This window comes from Oryctolagus cuniculus, chromosome 3 (genome assembly GCF_051225735.1).
Source record: "Oryctolagus cuniculus isolate XC-2025 breed Fujian yellow rabbit chromosome 3, ASM5122573v1, whole genome shotgun sequence".
NCBI lineage: Eukaryota > Metazoa > Chordata > Mammalia > Lagomorpha > Leporidae > Oryctolagus > Oryctolagus cuniculus.
This window is the reverse complement of record NC_142869.1, coordinates 121,305,403-121,332,194: the sequence shown is the minus strand read 5'-3', so window position 1 is coordinate 121,332,194 and position 26,792 is coordinate 121,305,403. Positions and strand designations below refer to the sequence as shown.

Below are 26,792 nucleotides of genomic sequence, written 5' to 3'. Positions count from 1 at the left end.
CTTCCAGGTCTCCCACATGGTTGCAGAAGCCTGAGTACATGGGCCTGAGTACCATCTTCTGCTGCTTTCCCAGGCGCATTAGCAGAGAGCTGGATTGGGAGTTGAACAGCCAGGACTTGAACCGGTGTCCTTAGGGGGTGCCGGTGTCCCAGGTGGGCAGCTTTACCCACTTCGCCACAGTGCCAGCCCCCTGATATTGAAACTTCTTACCGTGTAGGAAAAGCTGTATCTCCTCACCCTGCAGCAGCATCCCCAGCATTCCCTCCCAGTTACCATGGGTCTCTCTATCCTGCCCAAAGTGTGAAATCCTATTTTTCATCAGATCCACAGCAGAGTGCGGCTTACTCAGTGAAGGTTACACTGCCCTCAGCTGAACCACGCTATGTATGCTAAGCACTTGGGCTTCCCTTTGCTACACTTCAGAATTGTCCTTTTCCCTGGCATCCTGATTTTCTTCATGTTTCTCACTACTTTAACCTGCACCTTCCTCCCTTCAAATGTTCCAATTTTTTGGGAGTTACGTCTCTTTCATCTTCAGGAAGAAACCACCCCTGGTGTGGGGGCACCTGTGACATGCCTGGGCTCACCTGTCATCTGGGGGCGCCTTCACAGCCACTCTGGCCATGCCTTCTGTCGGGGACCCTGGGTCTTGCTTTCTCATGGTTGATGCCCTCATGTTGATCTGGGAGAAGCAGAGCCCTCCAGCCAGGGTGAGACCATTGTCCACTCTCTGTCCTCCAGGGTGACCATGTGTGGCTGGACTCTCCTCCCACCAACAAGATCGGTGTGGCCATTGGAGGCGTCATCAAAGAAACGAAGCCAGGCAAGATCTTGGTTGAAGATGACGAGGGCAAGGTCAGTGTTGGGCTCCCCCATCTCGGGCCCCCCACCCCACCAGGGGCCCTGGAACCACCCCCCACCCCCCCACAGCAGCCTGCAGTTCCAATGTCTGGGCTTGTTCATTTGGGGGAATGCTTGGAGCCATGGAAAACCAGGACTATTTGGAGAATAGGAAGACGTGACGTGAGCAGGCAGAAAGCAGGTGTACAAAGTGATGGGGGTGGCGAGTAGTGTGTGGAGGAACAAGAAGGGGCAGAACCACACAGGCGAGAGGTCAGCAACTTGGGATGGCCAGCACAGCCAGCCCCTCCACGGAGTGGGCAAGGCCAGTCAAGGGTACTGGGAGAAGGGCTTTCAGGGCAGGCGTCTAGCTGGTCACTTTACTCCTCTTCTGCCAGCGTGTGCAGACTTGGCCTCCATGGAGAAGGTTCTAGACTGTGGTCTGGGATACCCAGATTACAGAAACCGGTAAAATAACAATAAGCTGTTCTATCTGGATACGCTGAAACTTGCACGCTTTATTTCAACAACTGCCTCAGCTGCAACCTGACTCTAAATTTGCCTTCTGGCTGCAAGCGACTGCCAGCCGAGACCTGGGCTGACCCCAGTCATTAATGAGCTTGATCCTGTCACAGGTGTCCCTTAGCCTTAACCTCAGGCTGAGCCTGAGCACAGGCCAGTCACCGGTCCCGGGCCAGCTGACCTGTGACCCCGCAGCCACAAACTAGGCAGGAGAGGGTTCGGTAGGCTGGTTCCCCGGGGAGGCCGCCCCTCAGGGGAGTCTGCCCTTGTCATTCCAGGAACACTGGATCCGAACAGAGCAGCTGGGGGTCCTCAGCCCCATGCACCCCACCTCCGTCCAGGGTGTGGAGGACATGATCCGCTTGGGGGACCTCAATGAGGCAGGCATGGTGCACAACCTGCTGATCCGCTACCAGCAGCACAAGATCTATGTGAGTCCGCGTCACGGGGGCCTGACACCCCCCCCCCCCCAGCAGGTGCCTGGCCTTTCTAGGTCTCTACTCCCAAGTCCTAGAGAAGCAGGAAGCTGATGCATGGTGACAGCGCCGTGCTTGACGCACAGTGGGTACTCCGGGTGCTGCCCCTTCCCTCCTTGTGTGACTGAGCGGCAGGGCGCAGTGGACACAGGAGGCCACCCAGTGGACACAGCCTCTGCCTGCCACTTCTTGGGCATGCTGCAGAGACAGAGGCCCCAGACAGAAGACCCCTTCCCTCCTGAGAGCAGTCTCCACCCACAGACAAGGAGGGCCCTTCCCCCAAACCTGGCCATGAACTGCGTTCCCCCAGCCCCTCTTCGTGTGCTCTGATACCAAGTGGGTGTGGCCTGAGGGAGTCGCTGCCTGCACCACCTCTTGTCTGGTTGGGGAGGGGTGGATTGTGACCACAGCCTTTGTGGGCTGCTCAGAGGAGTTCTGGGGAGTGGGGAGTGGGGGCTGGGGGGCAGATCCTGAACTGAGAGGCAGTCAGGAGGGGAGAATGCAGCAGCCCTGGGGGAGAAGGGACAGGGCACCCTGGGTGGCTCCAGGCCCATGTGGGCGGAGCACCTTGGACTGATTATGGCAGTGAGGTTCCAGCAAGCTGGTGTGTGCAGCCTTCATGGGGTCCTCACAGCCCAGAGGCCCAATGGCTCGCATTCCCTTTCCTCATCTTCTGGCTTGTGGCAGAGGCTTGTGGGGGCAGGGGTTCCTCGTGACCTTGGACTGGGGTCCCAGGAGTGGGGCTGGTCCCCAGGAGCACCAAGCATACGACATATATCAGGGAGGGCTACAGCTGTTGGCCAGCCTTCCTGGAGGCCCCTATGGGAGCAGGTGAAATTGCATCTCACACATTCAGCCCTCAGCCCATTTCATCAGAGCCCCTTCTAGGCACCATGCTAGAGACTAAACAGTTAACATCGACCCTCCCAGGGGCGCTCATATTCCCCTTGGACACCCCATCTTCCCAGAGAAGGCCCCTGAGCAGCTCAGAGTTTCATCTCCCAGACCCAAGATCAGACCCCACCTCCCCCCAGAGTTGGCCCCAGCCAAGGCCAAGGCCAGGCAGGGCACTGTCTCGAGGGCAGAGAGCACTGACCGCCCCTTCCCTCCCCAGACCTATACAGGCTCCATCCTGGTGGCCGTGAACCCGTTCCAGGTGCTGCCCCTCTACACACTGGAGCAGGTGCAGCTCTACTACAACCGCCACGTGGGTGAGCTGCCTCCTCATGTCTTTGCCATCGCCAACAGCTGCTACTTCAACATGAAGAAGAACAAGCAGGACCAGGGCTGCGTCATCAGGTGGGACTCACCCCACATCACTACTGGGGGAGCAGCGGTTCAGGCTCCACCCCCCAAACCTCTCCTCACCGGTGCACCTGCCAGGCCTGTGTGACTTAGGGGTCATCGTCTTCCTCCTTCCTTCTTCTTTTTAAGATTCATTTACTTATTTGAAAGTCAGAGTTACAGAGAGAGGGGGAGAGAGAGAGAGAGAGAGCAAGATTTTCCACGCACTCGTTAACTCCCTAGATGGCTGCAGCAGTCAGCACTGGGCCAGGCTGAAGCCAGGAGCTTCATCTGGGTCTCCTATGTGTAGGGGCCCAAGCACCTGGGCCATTCTCCTGCTGCTTTCCCAGAAACACCAGCAGGGAGCTGGATGGAAAGTGGAGCAGCCAGGACTTGAACCAGAGGCCCAACCAGCTATGCCACAGCACCAGCCCCAAGAATCTGCACATCTGACCAGGCGACAGGTGCTGCTGGTCTGACAACGAGTCCTTTCATTCATTCATCTGTACAAAGGAACTTTCAAAAGCTCATTGAAAAATGGAATTAAAATGTGTGTATTTTGGTGCAAAAAAATTAAATCCATGTATATAAGAGATCTCCCAAAAATTCATAAAAGATTCATATGATGAAAAAACTGTGTATGGATTTCAAAATTTCTTGCATTGGGGCTGGTGTTATGGTGCAGCGGGTAAAGCCACCACCTGTAGCACCAGCATGCGATATGGTGTTACATCAAGTCCTGGCTGCTCCACTTCCAATCCAGCTCCCTGCTAATGTTCCCAGGAAAGCAGCAGAAGTGAGAGATTTGGAAGAAGTTCCAGGCTTCTGACTCCGGGCTGGCTCAGCCCCAGCCATTGCAGCCAGTGGGTAGTGAACCAGCAAATGAAAGTCTCTCTCACACGTGCACTCTCTCTCTCCCTTTCTGTGTAACTCTGCCTTTCAGACAAAATAAATCTTTAAACAAATCTTTCTTGTATCAAATAATCCTGTCCTTTAGTTTCATTTCTCATGAACTTTCTTAAGTCCAGTAACTTCTACAACAGGGGTGGCCTGAGACCCACAGGGGGCTGCAGGGCAAATGCACTGGGATTTCTGCATGGGGAGCAGGCGTCCCTATCAGACATACCCAGAGAGCCCGCTTGGCGAGCGTTTGCAGGAGAGTGGAGAAGGGGTAGGAACGAACGTTCTTCTGTGGACTCACATCCCATCCCAACCCCCTCCTGGCAGTGGTGAGTCCGGGGCTGGGAAGACTGAGACCACCAAGCTCATCCTGCAGTTCCTGGCCACCGTCAGCGGCCAGCATTCGTGGATTGAGCAGCAGGTCCTGGAGGCCAACCCCATCCTGGAAGGTGAGTGGTCACCCTCGTCTTCCTCGAATCCCACCCGCCTCGCACAGCCCCATGGGCTTGGGAACTTCCTGCTCCAAAAGCTGGAGGAGAGGACTGGATAAGCGGAAGTCTTGGGACACAGGTGGGCTGGACCCAAATTGGGTCCCCCTAGTGGCACGAGGAGAAACACTGATGAATTTAGAAGCTTGCGGCTACGTGTGTTTTCTACAGCATGGTGGGAAGTATTCCTTTTATAGAGAGCTCCAAAGATCCAGTCAATCTGGGATACGCCAGGTGTGTCCATTCAGGCCCCCTAGGAACTGAGGGGCTACAGCCAGTGTGCGATGTTTATTGTGGGGTGAGATAAAGCAGGGAGCCTGAGAGGCTGGTCGGATGCCTGGGAAAGGAACAGGAGGGGCGAGGGAGGGAGGGTAGGGGAGGCTTCCAGCTGCAGTGGAGACCTGATGAAACCTCGGCCAAGCCAGTGTGGAGCTCTACAAACTGTCCCTAAAAGGAACCTTGCCCGGAGCCCCAGGGAGTCAGGCTAAGTCTGTGACTGGTGCAGCCCAGGAGCCTGGGACCTTGGGCCAAGGCTATCAGCCACTGAACAACACAGCCTGTCTTGTTTCTTTATAACTGAAGGATGCTGGGGCCGACGTGTGGCGCAGTGGGTTAGGCCACTGCCTGCAATGCCACATCCCGTATCAGAACACTGGTTCAAATCCCAGCTGCTCCACTTCTAATCCGCTCCCTGCTAATGTGCATGGGAAAGCAGTGGAAGATGGCCCAAGTGCTTGGGCCCCTGCCACTCATGTGGGAGAACTGGATAGAGTTCCTGGTTCCTGGCTTTTGCCTGGCCCCAGCCCTGGTCATTTAGGCCATTTGGGGAGTGAACCAGCAGAGGGAAGATTCTTTCTCTCTCTCTCTCTTCCCTTCCCCCACTTTCTGTGTGTGTGTTTGTCACTCTCCCCTTCAAATAAATCCATCTAAACAAGAATTAATCATTGAGGGATACTTTACAAACAGTAACAATTCACTTTTCTGGCTGTACCATTGTGTGAGTCTCCACAAACTTCTACAGCAACAGAACCCTCATGTGACCATGGCACTGAGCACTCCTGTCACCCTAAAACCTTGCCCATTGCTCCTTTGTAGTCCACTCTCCTTCCCCACCCCAGCCCTGGCAACCCCTCACCCATCAGCTTCCCCCTCCCCAGCCCCCGTACTTTTGTCTTTTCCAGAATGTCAGGGAAATGAGATCAGGCAGTACATTGCCCACTGCTCCCAGCACCTCTCCTTAGCACGATGCCTTTGGACGCTTCTGTGTTCTTTCCCACGTTACCAATCGCTCCTGCTGAGTGCAGGTCCATGTTAGGGGGCAGCAGCTTGCCTATTTACCAATTGAACATTTAGGTTATTTACAGTTTTTAGTGACTGTGGCCTCCATAAACACTGGCACATGTATTTTTTGGCAAAGACAAGTTTTTCTCTTGGATAGATATGCAGGAGGGAAATTTAAAAATTTTTTTTTCTTCTTTCAAAGATTTATTTATTTGAAAGGCAGAGTTACAGAGAGAGAGAGAGAGAGAGGTCATACATCTGCTGGTTCATTCTCCCAATGGCTACAATGGCCAGAGCTAGGCCAGGCCAAAGCCAGGAGCCAGGAGCTTCCTCCAGGTCTCCCACATGGGTGCAGGGGCTCAGGTACTCGGGCCATCTTCCATTGCTTTCCCAGGCACATTAGCAGGGATCAGGATCAAAAGTGGACCAGCTGGGACTTGAACTGGCACCCATATGGGATGCCAGCACCACTGGCTTAACCTTCTATACCATGGCGCCAGCCCCAAGCAGATGTTTTCTATGATATAAGCAGTCTTCCTCCCTCCCTCCTCCCCTCCTTTCCTCCCTCCTTTCCTTCCTTCACAGAGTGACACATACAGAGAAAGACAGACAGACAGAGATATCTTCCATCCTCTGGTTTATTCAGCAAATGACTGAAATGTCCAGGGCTCAGTCAGGCTGAAGCCGGGGCCAGGAGCTTCTTCCAGGTCTCCCATGTGGGTGGCAGAGACCCCGAGCACAGGGTTACCCTCTGCTGCTTTCCCAGGAGCATGAGCAGGGAGCTGGATAGGCAGTGGAGCCTAAATCATGGCTCCCATATGGGATGCCAGCATTGCAAGCTGCTGCTTAACCCACTGCATCACAGTGCCAGCCTCTAGCCTGTCAATTTCTACAAAAAAAAAATTGTCTACATCAGAATCTTTCTTGATGACACAGGTGGCCAGTCAACCTTGACAGCCATGTTGGATTCCATCCATTAACTAGGGTTCAGGGTTGGCATCTCTCAGAGGCCCTGCCCTGCAGGAGAGAGGAGGGGTTTCCGGAATCTGTTTCACCAAGGAAATCCATTTCCGCTATTCTCCTGGAACAAAACGCTGGGGGGCAGTTTCCAAACCACATCCCATCTCTTAAAGGGTCACTAAGCCGGTCAGTTAGAACAAATGTAGTAGCATCGAATAGAAAAGAGACCCCAGCGCATCGCTTTTGGTGAGATGGGTACAGACTAGTTTCTTTATTTATGCAGCTGTGGTTTGTGTTGTCAAGCTGAATAAGAGAGAGAGAGAGAGAGAGACCCTCACTGAGGGTTCTAATCTGGGGTGTGCATGCCCTGGGGACCACGGGCATATCCACTGAGATTAGGCCAGAGGAAACTTTGAAAGGCAGAAAAAAAAAATGCACTCACTTGCATCATTTGCTTTGCCCCAGAGAGAGCATTGGTTCCAGGGCCCTGGGGTGTTGTTGATGGCGGCTCGTGGGTGTCCTGTGTGTGGGTCAGGTGGGTGTTCTGTGTGTGTGGCGAGCTGCAGTTTGGACAGCCCTTGACAGTAACAGTGTTCAGAGAGTGTGTAATAGCACTTACCCGAGACACTCCCTTCGTGGCCCCCTAGGTGTATTTATTTATTGTCTTGGTTAGATTTTGATCCAAGTGACTCCATTTGGACATCAGTGCTCACTAGGACAGAGCACAAGATTTTTCTCACTGTGGATCACATCATAAATGCTTGCAGCCAAAGCTCTGCAAAGCGCACTTGGGATCACGCTGCCAACCCAAACTCCTCCTGGTCTGACTTCCTCAGCTGACCCCAAGCCTGGGCCAGCTCTTGCCTCTGTCCCCACAGGCTCACCCTCTCCGTCCCGGCCTCTGCTCTGCAGCCTGAGCCATCTTTCTGAAATGCACATCTTCTGAGCCTGGCATTCAAGGCTCTGTGCCTCCCGCCTCCCCCTACTGAACCGATCTGGCTGGGGCCAGATTTCCCTGCCTGCAGGCACAGCCCCCACTGCCTGACCTCTGAGCGTGGCCTTCCTCTCCATGCCTTTGGTTGCTGTCCTAGCCCATTTCCTGTAGCTGTTACAAAACACCTGGAGATTGGATGACTTAGATATAAAAGAGACCTACCAAATGCACAGTTCTGGAGCCAGCGTGTTCTCCGCGAGGCCCTGTCTGCTGCATCAGCACCGCACAGAGAGACTGAGCAAGCCTGCGGGAGAGAGCTCTCTTCTCTAACACACTCGCTCCTGTGATCACCCATGAGTCTGTTGGTCTGTGAGTGGGTGGTTCCATTCATGACGGCCCGAGGCACGCATCCCACAAAGCTCTCACCCCAAACACAAACCACACGTGTACTTGGGGACTAAGTTCCCCAAGCACAGCAGCTGCCAGCGCTGCCTGGGGCAGCCCTACCCATCCTTCCGCTCTGGCCTTGGCCACCTCCTCTGAGAAGCCTTCCCAGATGACCCCCCTGCCCCCCTACCCCGGAGTACATCTTATCTTCTCTCTGCTCCCACGGTGGGCACTGCCTGCCCATCCGCAGCCTTCGGCAATGCCAAGACGATCCGCAATGACAACTCGAGCCGCTTCGGGAAGTACATCGACATCTACTTCAACCCCAGTGGGGTCATCGAGGGTGCGCGCATCGAGCAGTTCCTGCTGGAAAAGTCCCGCGTCTGCCACCAGGTGAGGGGGCGGGGCTGAGCGGGGCGGGGCTGAGTGGGGCGGGGCAGGGCTCCGAGCCACACCTCCTCCTTCGCTCTGGCCCTCTGCTCTTGTCCCAGGGCTCACCACCCTGGATAATAAGGGTCTTGCCATCACACTCCAGGAAACAAAAGAGAGGATTTTCTGCAATTTCAATGTTTCAACCATACGACTCTTTTAAAAAGACATTTTATTTATTTGAGAGACACAGAGGTGTCTTCCCAAATAGTCATAAGAGCCTGGAACTCCATCTTGGTCTTCCACGTGAGTGCAGGGACCCAAGCACTTGGGTCATCATATGCTGCTTTCCCAGGTGCATTAGCAGGGTGCTGGTTCGGAAGTGGAGCAGCCAGGACTCAAACCGGTGCCCATGTGGGATGCCGGTGTCACAGGCTGAGGTTTCACTTGCTGTGCCACAGTGCCAGCCCCCACCACACAGCTTTCTTCCTTAGTCATGGCCGCCACGCCTCAGCTCCACTAGAAGTGACCAGAGGGCAGGGTGTCACAAGTGTGTCGGTGCCATGAGAGGGGGACTGTGTGACAGTGCCCAGGGGGCCAGTGGTCAGGAGGCGTGGTGCCCTGCTGCCCATGCTGCACCTGTGCTCAGAGCACCCTGCACCGGGCTGTCTGCTCTGCGGCCGCCATCTTGAAATTCTCTCACCGGCTTCTTAGCAAGAGGCCCTGCCTGAGTTTTATCTTGCATCGGGCCTGCCACTCACCTAGCTGCCCCTGAGCAGCCGAGATGCCAGTGTGTGCCTCCCCCTGCAGCACTATCTTGTGTGAGTGTGTGTGTGTGCGCTCTTGTATGATGCGTAACATGTTAAACATGTGTGCACATGAGCAAGCATGGTTGGAGGTCCAGACAGGGGAAACACCACCCACAGAGGCACTGGGGCTGCGTAAGGAAGGACAGATGTCACAGTACTGCGGGAAGCTGGAGAATGGAGCTCATATATAGTGACATCATCACTCTCCATCCCTCCCTCCCCCGTGCCGTGCCAGGCTCACATCCCCCTGCATATTCTCACCTGATCCTTACAACATCCGTGAGAGGTACGTCTCTGTATCCCCATGGCACAGATCAGGAAACCGAGTCCCCATAGGTTCAGGTAAGCACCCCATGTCCCAGAGCTGGTGCCTAGCAGAATCTCTCTGCCTCCATGACTTGCCCTCCCCAGCAGTTCACACTGCTTCACACAGCGCTAGGTGAATTCCAACCACTTGGTGCCCCCATGGACTGGGTAGGAAACTTCTGGCGCTGGTGAAGAAATGAAGCTTGTCCCAGGGCAGGCATTTGGCACAGCGCATAAGCTGTACTGCTTGGGACACCCAGTTCCCATATCCAAGTGTCTGTGTCACAGTCACGCTTCCAGCTTCCTGCTAACACTACACGCAGGATGGCTCACGCACTGAGGTCTCTGCCACCCATGTGGAAGAAAAAAAGAAAAAGGAAGCCGCAGAATAACAAATAAGGGGGGATGAGATGCACTTTTCCTGCACGTGCTATCAATAACTGCACATCATAGGAAGCGGTGGTTCTTGGGGAGGGGAGAAAGGAATTTGAAGAGGGGGAGGCAGGGTGGAAGGAAGCTCTCATCTTGTGATGCTATGAGGGGACTTCAAAAATTTATGGGCCGGCGCCGCGGCTCACTAGGCTAATCCTCCGCCTAGCGGCGCCGGCACACCGGGTTCTAGTCCCGGTCGGGGCGCCGGATTCTGTCCCGGTTGCCCCTCTTCCAGGCCAGCTCTCTGCTATGGCCAGGGAGTGCAGTGGAGGATGGCCCAGGTGCTTGGGCCCTGCACCCCATGGGAGACCAGGAAAAGCACCTGGCTCCTGGCTCCTGCCATCGGATCAGCGCGGTGTGCCGGCTGCAGCGCGCCGGCCGCGGCGGCCATTGGAGGGTGAACCAACGGCAAAGGAAGACCTTTCTCTCTGTCTCTCTCTCTCACTGTCCACTCTGCCTGTCAAAAAAAAAAAGTTTATGGAAAAAACTGTGCATGAATTTCAAGGCCTTTATTTTTTTGCACCAAAATCAGCTTATGTTTTTATTCCATTCTCCACAAACTTTTTGGATGTTGACTTCGATGTCATATGTCCTGCTGTACTTTGATCATTTGAATTTTTACCTTGGGAATGCGTTTATGAATAGCGTTAAACATGCAGAGGCCTAGGTAAACGGGCGACTCCCAGACCTTCCAGTGGGTCTCCCAGGTGACAGTCGAGAGTGTGGCCCTGGGGGTGACAGCACCCCTACTCCCTGGCCATGTGGCTTTGGGTCATGGAAGCTTCAGGGCTGCCAAAAAAAAAAAAAAAAAAAAAAAGAGAGAGAGAGAGAGAAAGCAATCAAGAAGCAAGAGCTGCAGTGCTGGCCTAGGACCAGGGCAGCAGCCAGGCCGGGAGAGCTTGCATCTGAAGCTGGGCTGGGCAGTAGACAGAGGGCGGCTACTCATCAGTATCCCTCCCCAGGCTGCGGAAGAGCGGAATTATCACATCTTCTACTACATGTTGATGGGCATGAGTGCCGAGGAGAAGCAGCTGCTGGGCCTGGGGACCCCTTCCGAGTACCACTACCTGACCATGGTGAGCCGCCACCCGCCACCTGCCGCCCGCCACCCTGCCTCTCTCTGGAACAGGCAGAGTGCAGTTCAACCCTTACTCCACAGCTGCCGGGCCTGGTTCCCTTCTCCCTCCCCACCTCCTGCAGCCCCTGCTGTGTTTATCATCAAAGTTGCAACTTCCCCATCACCCCGCCTCCTCCTTCTCCATGGTCTGTTCCCCCACCCCCATCCCCGCCTCATTTCCCTCTGGTCCCCAGCACCTCCTGGCCCTGTGGTTGTTGTAGTTGCCCATCGAGGCCCTGCTGTGCGGGACAGCACACCTTCTTCCCTTCCATCCGCCTGTTGGCCTTCTCTCCTGCATGCCCCTCTCCCCTGTGGGCACTGCCTTGCCCAGTCATTTTCTCATGGGTCCCTGTCACCACTCTTGACCTCCAATCTCTCATCTCACTACAGCCCAACTAGCTTCTGACAATGAGCATCTAAGAGCACCATGGCCCCCCTGGCCGTTCTCTGGTGTAGGACCAAGTCCCTAGGGGTGGCTTCCAAGTTTCTCCTGGATCCAATGTCCATTGACTGTCCCCTGTCCACTCTTGCCCTAGCCTCCTGGCAGGCTCCTGCCCTGCTGCCCACCTGGTGGCCCTGCTTCTGCACCCTTCACTGTTCTGAAATCCAGCCCTCTCCCCAGGACACCCCCTCCTCACGTCTTCCTGTTGAGGCCAGCCCTGGCCATTTGGTCTCACACTCGTAACAGTGCACACAGCAGCTTGCTGCCTGCCTGCCCCTCCTGGATGCTCAGCACCAGGGCTCACCTTTCCTGCATTGCTGGAGAGATGGCCCTGGAGAGTGTTGTCATGGGAACGAGTCTCGGTATTCCCCAGATGCAGATGAGGCAGGTTCGACTATGGATGCATGGCAGAGGCTCAGAGAGAGGTTGATTGGCTTTGCCCGGGGCCAGACAGCGGCCAAGGGCCAGGTGTGCTATGCCCATGAAGTTCCTCTGTGTATCTTCTCAGCTTGGCCTTCCAGTGTGAACTCTCCGGGGCTCTGGGGAGGTGGGGCATGAGTGACCCCTGCTGGCTGAGGGGCCCTGTCCTGCAGGGGAACTGCACCTCCTGTGAGGGGCTTGACGACGCCAAGGACTACGCCCATGTCCGCTCGGCCATGAAGATCCTCCAGTTCTCCGACTCTGAGAATTGGGATGTGAGCAAGCTGCTGGCAGCCATTCTCCACCTGGGGAATGTGGAGTTCATGGGTAATGTTGCTTCTGCCCTCGCTGCATCCCCTGGGGACCCAGAGCAGGGCTGGGGTGGGAGGAAGAAGTGTCCCGGGGTTTCTCACCCAACTGGTCCTGGAAAAACACATTTGAAAAAATGTGCAGTGAGTTTGGAGACCCCATGGAGTTTGGGGGAAGATGTCAAAGCTTAGGGACCTCTGAAGGTGGAGACTCTGGACAATGTACCCCCATTTTTAGCTGGGACCCCAAAGGACTCTAAGGGTGAGAGTAAGTCTTACTAACCAAGCCCATGCATGAACCTGTAAGCCAGTTAGTTTGTTCTGGGGATTAAGGTACCCGACCCATTGGCACCTAAGCACCTGAAAGAAGTTACTGGAAGTTTCTGGAAGAAAATACCTGCAACTCAGATTGCAGATGATTCCTTCGGCAGTTTTACAGACACAACATCCAGCATGCAGCCAGAAATAAATGAGAACAAGGAAAGCAGATACTATGAGCCAGAACCAGCAGAAATAGAGCCACAAAGATGTCAGATACTGGGGTTGTTGGACCCAGACTACAGAGCAGCTCTGCCTGCTGTGTGTAAGAAAAGACCAAACTTGGACATGTCATAGACAAAGAATTGGAAACCATAAAATGTGGTTTTACCATGTGGCTTTGAGGGAACCACATAAAAGTTCAAAAAAAATTTTTTAAATAGCCAACATTAAAAACTCGATGGCTGGGTTGAACAGCCAACTTTATGCATGTGAAGAGGGAAGATGTGAGCTGGGAGAAACGTTAGGAGGAACTGTGAGTACAGCACAGAGAGACAAAAATGTGGAAAACATCAAAGAGAAGATAGGAGAGCTAGTAGAGGCAGTACACTTCTAGTGGAGCCCCAAAGGGAGAGAGAAAGAGAGCGGGCAATCTCTGAAGAGCTTATGTGTGGTTCCTGAACTAACGCACAGCATAGTAGGGGAGGGACAGACTTTGCAATGAGCTTCTGGAGCAAGGGGGTATCTACATGACCAGCATGAACTTGGACTACCACCTCCTCGCAGTTGTAGCTAAGGTGACCTGTCCATCACTGGGCACACTGGGCACTTCTACCAGGGAAAGGTGGGTGCTAACCAGAAGTAGGCATTGGGACATGGAAGAGTGTTGGACACATGATGTAGCGGGGGTGAGGCCAGTGCACACCAGTGAAGATGGTGTAGTCACTCTAAGACAGGCACAATTATAAATGGTTGGTAACTCCGTGTAGAAGACCACAAATGCCAGGAGGGTAGCTCCCCATTGTGGACAAGAAGAGAGTCAGCAAGGAGGACCATGAGGGAGTCCATGTTGGCGGGATCTGCATTTGGCTTTAGCTGAGCTCACACAACATACCTTTGTGGGTTTGTGTGTGTGTGTGTGTGTGTGTTTTGACAGGCAGAGTAGACAGTGAGAGAGAGAGACAGAGAGAAAGGTCTTCCTTTTGCCATTGGTTCACCCTCCAATGGCCGCCGTGGCCAGCGCGCTGCAGCCGGCGCACCGCGCTGATCCGATGGCAGGAGCCAGGTGCTTCTCCTGGTCTCCCATGGGGTGCAGGGCCCAAGCACTTGGGCCATCCTCCACTGCACTCCCGGGCCACAGCAGAGAGCTGGCCTGGAAGAGGGGCAACCAGGACAGAATCCGGCGCCCCGACCGGGACTAGAACCCGGTGTGCCGGTGCTGCAAGGTGGAGGATTAGCCTAGTGAGCCGCAACGCCGACCTACCTTTGTGTTTTAAGCACTTTTTTTTTTTTAACCTGCATAAAGGTGCTTCCCAATGTCCAAGGAAGATGTGTGTGACAAAGAAAAAACACCCATGGATTTCAAAAATAATTTTGCACCAGAATAAACTCATCTCTTAATTCCATTTTCCCAAAGAGTTTTTAAAGCACCTTTGTATGTGTTATTGCACGAGTTCTTAACTTTTCTGAAGAAACATACACAGCTATAGCCTACAGTCATCCTAAAGCGCACGTTGGCTCAAAGCAGAGCAACTGGAACCACAGAGAGTGCCACAGAGCTGGGCTCGGCATGCAGTCAGTGCTCCATTAATGCTTGCTTCCCCAGGTTCCCATAGACCACAGAGTGGATTATAGGGGGCTGGTTCTCTCTCCACAGCCCCACCTGGCCCTTACCATGTGGTGCCTGTGGGTTTCCTGATTCAGACTTCTCCCTATGAAGAAGCCCCTCGGCAGGCAGAGAGGACCGTGGTCTGTTATACTCATTGAGGCGAACATGCTGTTGGCTGGTGGTCGCTGGGGACATTGGCTCCCTCTGAGAGAGGGCGCTGGGAGAGGCAGAGGCCCCAGGACAGTTGTCCCCAAGGCGTGGATGTGCGGCTGCCACAGGCCTGGGCCTCCCTGGGGGTCCTCTGTCCCATTGATTCAGGCCTCCTTCCCACTCCAGTTGCCTCTTCTCTCTCCAGCTGCGGTGTTTGAGAACCTGGATTCCTCCGACGTGATGGACACACCCGCCTTCCCAATCGTGATGAAGCTCCTGGAGGTAGCGGGGGCCTGGGGACCTGGGCTGAAAGACCCTCAATGCCTGATTCTTGTGGCCCAAGCTGGGGCCGCCCCCTCTCCCAGGCTCTGAGCTCAACCCCTGCACCCATCTGTGCACTGTAGGGACTGAAGGTGGGCAGCAGAGTGGATCGGTGTGAATAAGTCATTAACGAGGCCGTGACAGGATCACTGTTCTGTTTCCAGTACTCTCTCCTACCCTTCAGTGGCCCTGCACTCAGCAGCCTCACCCATTCACCCCTAACCGCCCCAATTGGGCACCCCACCCAATGCCCATCAGAGTGTCCCTGTCCTGAGCCCTCGACCCCCCGGGCGCCTCCATGAGTTGTGCGGTTTTGAGAAGTGGGATAGCTGGGAGTCAGTGGCTCAGAGCCCAGCCTTCCACGTTCTTATGGATCCCTGGAGGAAGGGCAGCAGGGCCTGAGCAGGGCCTCTTGCCTCTGCCCTGGGGACATGGTGATGACCTCACATCACATCCTGTTGACAGGTTCTGGTGGGAGATCAATACAGCACAAGCGAGGGAAAAAAAAAAAACAACAACAACTACACTAAGCACATTCTTGCTGTTGGCATGCCTCACATGGGGCATAGGAACTGTCTTAGTCTGCTTTCTGTTTCTGTACCACAATCCCAAGGCCTGGCTAGGTATAGGGAATAGAGTTTATATGGCTCACGGAAATCCAAGTGCATGGTGTCAGCCTCTGGTGAGGGCCTCCTGGCTGCATCAAGTCACAGCAGAGGGTGTGCCGGACAAACAGAGCAAGTGCGGCAGCTCAGGTCCCTCTCTTTCTCCTTAAGCAGCCACTGATCCCATCACAAGGACCCCACTCTTGTAACTTCATCTAACCCCAAACCCCTCCCCAAGGCTCTGCCTCCTACTAGTATCAACAGGTAGATTTGAGGGTAATGGGTCTAACCTCTGACCTCCTAGGGGACTCATGCCAGCCACAGCAGGTACTTAAGAACTCTGGAGTTTTGCTAGCTTGCTCTCCCTGTGTGGTGGGGAGGCCCTGGCCCCTAGGCTGGGAGTGACTTGGAGTGGGGCCTATCTGAGACCTGGCCCAGGAGATCTGCACATTTGGAGCCCTCCTTCCTGTTACCCTGTGCACCCCAGCGCACCTAGGACCCTGGCCCTGACACATTGTCCACCCTCGGGACCAGGGCATGGGGTGACTGGCCATGAGAAGGAGCAAGACACAGCAGAGGCAAGCTGTGCACCACAAGTGTGATGCAGCCCCACCTGCCTTCCAGGTGCAGCACCAGGCACTCCGGGACTGCCTGATCAAGCATACCATCCTTATCCGGGGCGAGTACGTCACCAGACCCCTGAACATCGCCCAGGCTGCAGACCGGAGGGATGCCTTTGTCAAGGTACAGATCTGTAGGTCCACGAAGTGGCCACAGCCCCATTCCTTGCTCTGCGGGTGGGCAGCAGGAAACGGAGCAATCGCTGGGCAGGTTCCAACTCTGCCAATCACCTGCCCAGTGGGACTGGCTTCCCAGCTTCTCTGGCCTCAGTTTCCCGCCTTTCAAGGAGGGATGACATCCCTTAGCAAGTCCATGACGTCCTCCGTCTGCACACAGCCCTTCCGGGTGAACCTGGAGATGGGGCAGCCCCTCCTTGTGCCTCAAAGCCTCCTTCTGTGTCCCCTCCAGGGTATCTACGGGCACCTCTTCCTGTGGATCGTCAAGAAGATCAATGCTACAATTGATACCCCTCCCTCCCAGGACCCCAAGAATGTTCGGAGGGCCATTGGCCTCCTGGACATATTTGGCTTTGAAAATTTCCATAACAACAGGTATGAGAGCCCCAATCCACCCGTTTTCATAAAGTGGAAGATAGCAGTAAGCCAGAGGGCAGCCTTGCAAACCCCCAGCCTGCCCCAGGGCTGGCACCAGGGACCTCCACACTTGCACTCACCACACCAGGGTCATGCTGTGAGCAGGCCCAGGTCTTTGTTCCTGAGATGCCAGCGTGCACCCTCAACACCTCCAGAGAAAGACACAAAGCAAGAAGCCCCCCAACACACACACAATAGCCAGGCTGAGAGCCCAGAACTTGTCATGGCTCTTGAGCCAGAGTGAATTATCACAGGAGGTCAGAGTGCCGGTGGACTCGGCTGCATCTGTGGGTGGGTGGCATCCTAGGCAATGGGGAAACCAGGTGCATTTGTGGGCTAACCCTGACTTTTGAGGTTGGGGAGGGTTATGGGGTAAGGTGGGTCAGGATACCTGTGACTCTGTGTCCCAGCACCCTGGACAGAGAATCAAAGAGCTGCATATAGGAGGCAGATCCGGAAGCGGCTACCAGGCGTGACTGTGATGCAGGATTGAGTGGGGGGTGGAGGAGGTGGACAAGATGGTGAAGGGAGCCAGGCAAGGCAGCCAAACCAAGACAGCAATGTTCCGGGCAGGAGGTTCTTGAGGAGGAAGTAAGGGCCAGGAGACAAGCAGGTAGCAAGTGTTTTGGATGAAACCCAGCCTAATCGAGCCTGGCTCATTTTAAAGGGCTTGGCAGGACACTGGTTCCAAGAAGCAGAGGCCTCTGGGTAACCTGTTTGGGGAGCCAAGGGGTGGCCTGGCCCGACCTTGGGGTGGCCGCTGCCCAAGGCCTGCTCTCCAGGTAAAATCTGCCGTGGGAAGGGTTTCAAAGTTTCTCTTGGAGAGCCAGGCTGGAGAAGACACTGCCATTCTTCCAGCAAGTAAGCATACTGCTGCTGCTGCTGCCTCCCAGGGCCAGCTCCCTACTGCTGCCTAGAGGGTGAGGGCAGGGCGGGCACAGGAGAGACAGGTGGGCAGATGGAGCACACCTGTAGATGCTTTGGAGCCAGATGGCGGTTGGTTCCCAGGGACCTGGCTGTGTATGCAGGGCATCCACCCTGGAAGAAGCCCACCCATCACCACGTACTAGGTTTGATCCAGGGCTGTCACCCAGGAACTTGGGCAGGAGCTTATGCAAGGCACTGGGCCCCTCACTAGGATCGCCATCTGCACATGTCCCCGGAACCCCTCCCAGCAGAGTCCTAGGCTGGGGGAGCATGGCGAGCAGCTCCTTCCACCATGGGCTAACAGTCTCCAGAGGAAGGGATGCCTGAGAAACACCCAAGTATGAGTGGAACCAACCAGGCAAGGAGGGAGCAGAGGGCCCTGGGAGGTAGGAGGGGACCAGTAGCACTCAGAGCTCCATGGCCAGAGCATTGCCACTGAGGCAGGAGGGTGGGCAGGGCTTGCTACCAGGGGTCAACATCTGGCTCTTGAGTCCAGTGGGAAACAAGGGAGGTTCTGAAGCCAAGATGAATGGGATCAGATTTGCATGGCAGAGTGATCCCTCTTGTGGCCATCTGGGGACACATGAGAGGCAAGGCCAGGGTTCCTAGTGCCATCAGGAGGCCACACACCAGCTCCAGGTACAGAGTGAAGACAGCCTGGGCTCAGGCTGCCCAGTGGGACTGTGAAAGAAGTCAGCAGTTCTGGAAGCAGCATGAGGCAACCACGGGAATTGGGGAGGAGTGACAGGAACAAGCCCAACCCCTTGGTTTCCGACTTGAGCCAGGGGTGGAGGGTGGAGAGTGGAGGGGCCATAGCCCAAGGCAGGAGCCCAGGAGGAGGAGCAGGTTGGAGGCATTGGGGGAAGGGGTGCTGCAGGTATAGTGAATATATGTGGTTGATGCAGACCAGCCCAGCAGCCATTCTGAGTCTCTAGAAGCCCAATATCAAGGCCACTAGCCAAGGCCACTTGCCATGGGGCTGGGACTGCTCACGTGCACTGGACCCCACAAGGATGGCCTCAGGGTCAGACTGGACCTGCTGGTGGAGGGCCTTTTTGGGGTACCCAAGAAGCCACTGCATCAGTGTGCACCTGTGGTGGGGGCAAGGGTGTGCATCTGTGGGCAGACGGGTACAGGGCTGTGTGCAAAAGGCTGGGGGGATGGTCCAGGGCTCTCACCAGGGCGGGCCCCTCTCTTCCCTCTGGGCGGCAATGTTGCCTTCACAGCTTCGAGCAACTCTGCATCAACTTCGCCAATGAGCACCTGCAACAGTTCTTCGTGCAGCATGTGTTCAGCATGGAGCAGGAGGAGTACCGCTCGGAGAACATCGCCTGGGACTACATCCACTACACCGACAACAGGCCCACCCTAGACCTGCTGGCCCTCAAGCCCATGAGCATCATCTCCCTGCTAGATGAAGAGAGTCGCTTCCCACAGGTGCGTGTGGGGCCCGCTCTTGAGGGCGGGGCAGGAGAGCTGCAGGTGCAGGAACAGATCCGGCCTGTGCCCCTCGGCTCTGCACCTGCTCAGGCACTCTGAGCCCAGCCTGCTTGGCTTCAGGAGGCAGCCCCTGAGCCCTTGGGACCTCAGCCCATGGGGCATCTGGGTTCTTCCAGGGGACAGATATGACCATGCTGCAGAAACTGAACAGCGTCCACGCCAACAACAAGGGCTTCCTGCAGCCCAAGAGCATCCACGATGCCAGGTTCGGCATTGCCCACTTTGCCGGCGAGGTGTACTACCAAGTTGAAGGTGAGTGCAGCTCCATCTATGCCCTTTCTCCGGGCTGGAGTCGGTTCCCAGGAGACGGAGACAAAGGAGGCTGAGAGATGGAGGCTGTTCTGCAGGTCTACCAGTGGGGTGAAGTAATGAGTAGTATGGCTTTCACTGGAGAAAGGAAAAAAAAAAATTTTTTTTAAAAGAACTTCCAGCCCCAGCCACTAGAAGTCACTCCCCATTCTCCCTGAACCCTAAGCAACAACCGAGATCTACCTCTGTGAATTCTCCTCTTCTGAACGTTTCATACCAAGGGACTCAGATGCTACGTGGTCTCTGTGGCTGGTTTCTGTCACTCAGCAGGCCCTTTTCAAGGTTCGCCTGTGTGGCTGCATGTGCCAAGACCTCATTCCTTTTTCTTGCAGAATAACAAGTCCTCATAAGGCTACAGCATATCCCATTAATCTCTTCATCCGTGGCTGGGCGTTAGCGTGGTTCCCTCTGGGGCCACTGTGTACACCACTGCTGGAACAATCATGGGCAAGCCTGTGTGTGGACACTGTTCCCATGTCCCATGGGCATCCACCTAGGAAAGAGATTACTGGACAATACCACCCTAGGTTTTAACTCTTTGAGTAAGCACCAAAGTGTTACCCAGAGCAGCTGTACTATTTTATATTCCGACAGACAGCTCATAAGCATTTTCATTTCTCCCCAGCCTCCACAACACATGTTCCTATCTGTTCTGTTTCATTACAGCTATTCCGGTATGTTTAAGATTGTCTTTCAATTGGATTTTGAGTTGCATTTCCCTGATGGCTAATGATCTTGAGTGACTTTTCATATGCTCACTGGATATTTGTATGTCTTCTTTGGAGAAATGCCTGTCCAAACTCTTTGCCCATTTTTTAAAGATTTATTTTATTTATTTGAAAGACAGAATTATAGAGAGAGGTAGCGCCAGAAAGAAAGAGAGGTCTTCTATCTGCTGGTTCACTCCCCAAATGGCTGCAATGGCCGGAGTTGGGCCAATCCAAAGCCAGGAGCCAGGATCCCACACTGGTGCAGGGACCTAAGACTTGGGCCATCTTCTACTGCTTTCCCAGGCCACAGCAGAGAGCTGGATGGGAAGTGGAGCAGCCGGAACTTGAACCAGCACCCATATGGGATGCCGCGCTGCAGGCTGGGGATTTAACCTGCTATGCCACAGTCCCAGCCCCTGGTTGTTGTTGTTGTTGTTGTTTTTAACTCAAGAGGAGGAAAAGAGACAGACACACAGAGAGAGACAGAGGAACAGAGAGAGTTCCCATCTGCTGGGTCACTCCTTGAATTCCCACACCTGCCAAGGCTGAGCCCAGAGCCAGAGTCAGGAGCTGGGAATACAATCCAGGTCTCCCATGTGGGTACAGGGCCCCAAGCACTTGGGCAATCCTCTGCTGCTTTCACAGGTACATTAGCAGGGAGCTGGATTAGAAGTGGAGCAACCAGGACTCGAACAGGTGCCCATATGCGATGCCAGCATCACAGGTGGTAGCTTAACCCTCTACACCACAACGCCAGCCCCCTGAGTTGTATTTTTTAAAAATCATTTATTTACTTGCTTATTTGAGAGGTACAGAGACAGAGATACAGACACACAGACAGGGACTCCAATCTACCAGTTCCCTCCCCCAGTGTGGTACCAAGGATGAAGCTGGGAGCCAGGAACTCAGTCCAAGTCTCCCACTTGGGTGGCAGAGACTCAGTCACTTGAGCCATCACTGCTGGCTCGCAGGGTCTGCTTTGGCAGGAAGCTGGGGTCAGGAGCCAGAGGTGAGCACTGAACCCAATCACTCCAATATGGAACAGGGGCGTCTTTTCTCTCAGCCAAACGCCCACCCCCAAGTTGTATTTTTTTTCAATAACATGGAAATTGCAGGTATTCTAAGGTTAAAGCAGCTTCCTTCTGAATTTTTTTTCTTTTCTATTTAAGATTTTTGTTTATTTATTTGAGAGGCAGAGTTACAGACAAAGACAGGGAGAGACAGAAAGGTCTTCCATCCAGTTGCTCACTCCCTAAATTGCTGCAACAGTTGGAGACAAGCCAATCCGAAGCCAGGAGCCAGGAGCTTCTTCCAGGTCTTCCACTTGGATGCAGGGGTCCAAACACTTGGGTCATCTTCTGTTGCCTTGCCAGGTGCATTAGCAGAGAGCTAGATTGGAAGTGGAGCAGAAGGGACTCAAACAGGCTCCCAGATGGGATGCTGGCAACGCAGAGAGCGCCAGCCCCCATGGATTTCTTGATTGTAAAATTCTGGCACTGTTCATTAATGCTAAGCATTATTTTTTCATTTGAGGCACCCTGCTGTTCTCCACCTCCACCCCTGCTGGAGGATTAAGCCTGGGGCTGCCTCAGTCCTGCCCCTCCTTGCAAGAACTCAGGGGGGCAGAGGGGAATCTCCAGTGGGCAGCGTCCCACCTTGCAGGGTGGCCTGTGGCTGCCCCTGAACCTGGCCGTGCACATGGGTGAGGCTGCTCATGGGGCACACCTGGTGCAGCCCATCCCCAGGCGCTGCTCCTTCACAGATGCCTGTGGGCAGAGAATGGAAGCCAGCTCCCCTCCCTGTGCCCTCCTCACAGACTCACCCTAGTCTGGGCAGGTGTGCATACGGCATGCCACTGGAAGATGGGGTGGGGGGAGGGCTTCCAGGCGGCAGAGCCAGAGGGGAAAGCTGGGGTCACGCAGCCATCTTCAGCACCTGCTCAGGGTCATTCTGCCCCCACTTCATGGCCAGGCCAGTGGTCCTTGCGGCTGGAGGAGAGAGGGGTCTCCTTAGCCCCTGGACCCATGTCTGTCCTGTCACTCAGCAAGGACTGAAACAGCGCCTCCTGCAGGCTGGAGGCTTACACAGCCAGGAACACCTCAGCGCCACACTGGACGTGGGAGGATGAGGGGTGCACAGAATGAGGGCGGTTCTCCTCCTCTCTGTGTCTCCATGGGGTCTCCTCTGTGCGACTGTGTTCTAATGACACTGGCCACGCTGACCTGGGGCCACTTCTGTGACCTCATTGTACTACCATCACCCCTTGAACGGTCATATGTCCAGATGTAGGACCTCAATATATGAAGGGGGAGGGATGGAGGAAGACACATCCCAGTCCATTACGCTGCCCCTCCCCTATTCCAGGTGGCCCAGCATTCAGGCTGAAAGACCTCCAGAGGCCATGGAGCAAGGCAACAGCTGAGGTTTAGACTGGGCTGTTGGAGTGCGGATGAGGAGCTTGGGGGAGGTTGAGAATTTGGATGGGAGAAGCCACGTGGTGGGGAGATGGAGAGCGTGGCTCCCATGGGGCCACCATCAGAGGAGACTCCTCTGGGCATCCCGTGTCCCTGCCCCCACTGGCCCCATCTTCCCCGTGGGTGGTGGGGCTGGCTGAGCCCGGCTGACACACGAGCCCCGCTGTCCCCACAGGCTTCCTGGAGAAGAACCGAGATGTGCTGAGTGCAGATATCCTCACCCTGGTTTACTCCTCCAAAAATAAGTTCCTGCGGGAAATGTTCAACCTGGAGTCAGCAGAGACCAAGCTGGGCCAGGGCACCATCCGCCAGGCAAAGGCCAGGAGCCAGTTCTTCAAGGTGGGCTCCCGGTGCACCCTCCCACCTGCCCCCCCAGGCTGAGGGCCACAGGGAAGACTATTTTGCACAGCCCTGGGACCCCAACATGCAGCAGGGTGCCTGCACACAGTAGGCAACTCTGCTGGACAGACGAATGCAGAGGTGCACCTGCCCTCGGTGTGTGCAGCGGGCCAGCCACACCTCCAGCCCTGCTCACGCCCTGTGCTCCTGTCCTCAGTCTACAGACTCCACCAAGCGGCCCTCCACCCTAGCAGGCCAGTTCAAGCAGTCCCTGGACCAGCTGATGAAAATCCTCACCAGCTGCCAGCCCTACTTCATCCGCTGCATCAAGCCCAACCAGTACAAGAAGCCGCTGGTAAGTGGGGGAGGCTGGGACAGTCGGGGTGGGGAGACACTCGGGTGGCATCTCGGGAGGATTGTTTCCATCACCAGGGCCTGGTCAGCTCTGGAGCTGCATCTGCCCCCACTTGACAGAGCCGGTTAGCCAACTGCTGACCTCAAGTTCTTTGGAGCACACAGACTCTTTGCCCTGCTGTGTGTGCTTGGCCAGGCTTTTGGCCTCTCTGAGCCTTGGTCTTCTCAGCCGTAAGTCAGACCACTCCTGCCTGCAGGGGTGCAGTGAGGGCTGGGTGCGACATGCTACATCTCCCAGGGTGAACTGCACTGGGTAGGCAGCAGCAGGTGCTACTAGGACCTCAGAGGCTGCAGCCACACCCGGGCACTGAGACCTAAAGCAGCACAGCCAGTTTCATCCAGGTGTGTGTGGTGAAGGCATGGGAGCCCTGGAGTACTGTTCCAGAGGCTTAGGAGTCCCACCCAGAAGTTGCAAATACAGCAACAAACAAGTCAGCTTTTCATTCACTGTAGCGAAATACCTGAGGCAGGCTAACCTAAGACAAGAGAGTCATACTTACCTCATAGTTCTTTTTTTTTAAAGATTTATTTATTTATTTATTTGAAAGAGTGAAAGAGAGGAAAAGAGAGAGACAGAGACAGAGACAGAGATATTCCATCATCTAGTTCACTCCTCAAATGGCCACAGTGGCTAGGGCTAAGCCAGGTCAAAGCCAGGAGCCAAGAACTCCATCCAGGTGGGTGGCAGAGGCCTAAGCACCTGGGCCATCTTCTACTGCCTTCCCAGGTAAATCAGCAGGGCGCTGGATAGGAAGTGGAGCAGCCAGGGCTCCAACTGATGCTCATCTGGGAGGTCACTGTCACAGGCAGTGGCTTCACCCGCTGCACCACAACACCAGACCCAAGGCTCACTGTTCTGGGGGTTCTCAGTCCAAGATCAGAGGGGCACCACTGATTCAGCCTCTGGTGCTGGATTCTTGGGGGTGGAGTCCTTAGGAAATATCTGTAATTGTCGGCGTGTGGTCTCTCTCTCTCCTTGTAAAGCCACCATCCCCTGGTCGTCCTTGACAATCTAATCCAGTTTATCACCTCCCATAGCCCTCACCTCTAAACCCTGGGGCCAACTTCTTTTTCCACCCCCTGAGTAGCATCAGTGTGAGATGTTGGCGCCTGAACTCCAACATGGGTTTAGGGAGACAGATGTTCAGACAATAGCCTACAGGGGCTCCCCGAACCATCTGAAAGGATATGAAATGACTCAGACACATCTTGCAGGGGAGTAAAAATCACAGGGCGCTAAATGAAGCTCCTTTCTGAAAGGGATACACTGCTTTGGAATGGGGCTTGTCCCGTGATATCTAGAATGGGTCTTCCACGTGACACAGCAGGCAGATGTCACATAATCACTTCTTTTTCTTTTTTTAAGATTTACTGATTTATTTGAAAGGTAAAGTTACAGAGAGGCATGGGGCTGGTGGGGGAGAGAGAGAGAGAGAGAGAGAGAGAGAATTTGCTGGTTCACTCCCCAAATGGCCACAACCACCAGAGCTGGGCTCATCTGAAACCAGGAGCCAGGAGCTTCCTCCAAGTCTCCTACAAGGGTGCAGGGGCCCAGCACTTGGGCCATCTTCTGCTTAGGGTTAGGGTTAGGGTTAGGGTTAGGGTACATTTACAGGGAGCTGGATGGGAAGTAGAGCATCCGGGACTCAAACCAGCGTGTAATGGGATACCGGCACTGCTTTATCCCCTACGCCACAGCACCGGCCCCAGAAAACTGCTTCTTTTCCTTAATGGCTGGGAGATGTCCCTGTTTTCCCTGAGACCTGCTGGCCACAAAAGCCCACTTGGCCCACCTTTAGAGGTGCCGGCCAGGTGGGCAGGCTTGAGGCTGAGGCTCCGGTTTCTTGCGCACTACTGGCTGGAGCACGACCCAGTGAGTGGCAGCTGCCGCGGGCCTCAGGGTTTGAACCCCAGCTCAGCCATGGAGGAGTGTGACCTTGGGCCTCAGGCACCTCATCTTTCAGTGGGAACCAATTACACCACGTAGGGCTGTCCCATAGAACAAAATCCATCAATGGCTGCAAAGCACTTGCCCAAGGCTAACCGCCATGTGGCTGGAATGCCCACAGCCCTCAATGTTTCCAGGCGGGGTGAAGAATGATGCTGGTGGGCTGGCCCATTACAGAGTATGTCCCCTGGGGTCTCAGGACTAACCACACACACACACACACACGCACACACACACACACACACACGCTCATTACAGGGCGGAGTGCGCCCTCTAGAGGCCAAGCCATGGCAGAGCCCGTGGGGCCACCGCTGAACCCTGACATGCCTAGGGAAAGCATCCAGCCCACATTTCTGTCTGCCAGCCTCCAAGCAAGGCTCAGTTCAGTTTTCCTGCAGCTCTCATGTCAACACCCATCTAAGGGACTCAGTGGACCAGAATATTCTCTGCCTCTCCGTAGGTTCATTTCTTCATTGTTCTGTGGTGTAGAAGGGACTTGATGCAGACAATGGATGCTTAGAAATAGGAACAGGGCAGGTGCACACACCCGTAGCTTCACAGCTCTGCGTGTCGCCTTTCAATAAGGAAGCACCGTGCATTCTTGCTGGTGCCAGGGTTTCTACCTCATCGACGTGTCTCTCCTGCCAACTTCAACGATACTCTTCCCAAATGTCCTTTGAATGCATTTGAATGCCTGGGTCTTCCCGTCTGTGGGGGACAGCCGCAGAATGGAACCCTGGGCCAGCAGACCTGTCCTGCCCGCGCAGGCCTGCACGCTGCAGCTCCGGCACAGGTGCTGGGAGCCGCTGGGTGGCGGCATCCAGTCAGTGCCCCGCATCTCGCCCACAGCTCTTCGACCGCGAGCTGTGCCTGCAGCAGCTGCGCTACTCCGGCATGATGGAGACCGTGCACATCCGAAAGTCGGGCTTCCCCATCCGCTACACCTTCGAGGAGTTCTCGCAGAGGTTTTGCGTGCTGCTGCCCAGCACAGAGCGGGTGCAGGTGCGCAGCCCCACCTTCCCCTTAGCGGCTGAGACCCCACCGCCTCCACCCACCACCCATGCTGCCAGCACCCCTGGTCCCACATGGGTTAGCCTGGGGCCAAGTGCACAACAGCGTGGAGGTCCCAGGGGTGCCTCAGAGTCCTGGGCCTTGGGCACACACCTCCCCCACCCCTTGATCTCAGGTGCACCTGGGCCTGTACCCAGCCAGACACCCCCTGATGGCGAGGCCTGTGGGAGGAGGATGCAATCTGGGATCCCTAAGACACCCTGGAGGAGACTTCAATGTACCCCATCCCCTCTCCCCCCTCTTCCCCACCCTATATCCCCACCCCGTTTCTCCTCTGCAGTTGAAAGACAAGTTCCGCCAGATGACCCTGCACATTGCTGAAACGTGGCTGGGGACAGCCAAGGACTGGAAAGTGGGAAAGACCAAGATTTTCCTGAAGGTGAGACACTTCCCCTACCTTGGAGAAGCAGCTGGCCATCAGCCTTCCAGAGCATCCTGTACCAGACTGG

At 55.1% G+C, this 26,792-nt stretch overlaps 1 protein-coding gene across 1 annotated transcript in view; it reads left to right on the top strand.

Moving 5' to 3' along the window:
* The window catches only part of MYO7B (myosin VIIB), a 74,396-nt gene that overhangs the window by 19,307 nt on the left and 28,297 nt on the right, over nt 1-26,792 (top strand). Inside the window, exons 3-18 of the mRNA XM_089328375.1 lie at nt 742-855; nt 1,641-1,793; nt 2,953-3,137; nt 4,350-4,471; nt 8,323-8,465; nt 10,951-11,064; nt 12,141-12,294; nt 14,717-14,793; nt 16,062-16,181; nt 16,467-16,609; nt 18,805-19,015; nt 19,195-19,330; nt 22,747-22,910; nt 23,128-23,265; nt 26,122-26,274; nt 26,624-26,722. Of these exons, the coding sequence (XP_089184501.1) occupies nt 742-855; nt 1,641-1,793; nt 2,953-3,137; nt 4,350-4,471; nt 8,323-8,465; nt 10,951-11,064; nt 12,141-12,294; nt 14,717-14,793; nt 16,062-16,181; nt 16,467-16,609; nt 18,805-19,015; nt 19,195-19,330; nt 22,747-22,910; nt 23,128-23,265; nt 26,122-26,274; nt 26,624-26,722 (2,226 nt within the window). The remainder of the gene's footprint in view (nt 1-741; nt 856-1,640; nt 1,794-2,952; nt 3,138-4,349; nt 4,472-8,322; nt 8,466-10,950; nt 11,065-12,140; nt 12,295-14,716; nt 14,794-16,061; nt 16,182-16,466; nt 16,610-18,804; nt 19,016-19,194; nt 19,331-22,746; nt 22,911-23,127; nt 23,266-26,121; nt 26,275-26,623; nt 26,723-26,792) is intronic.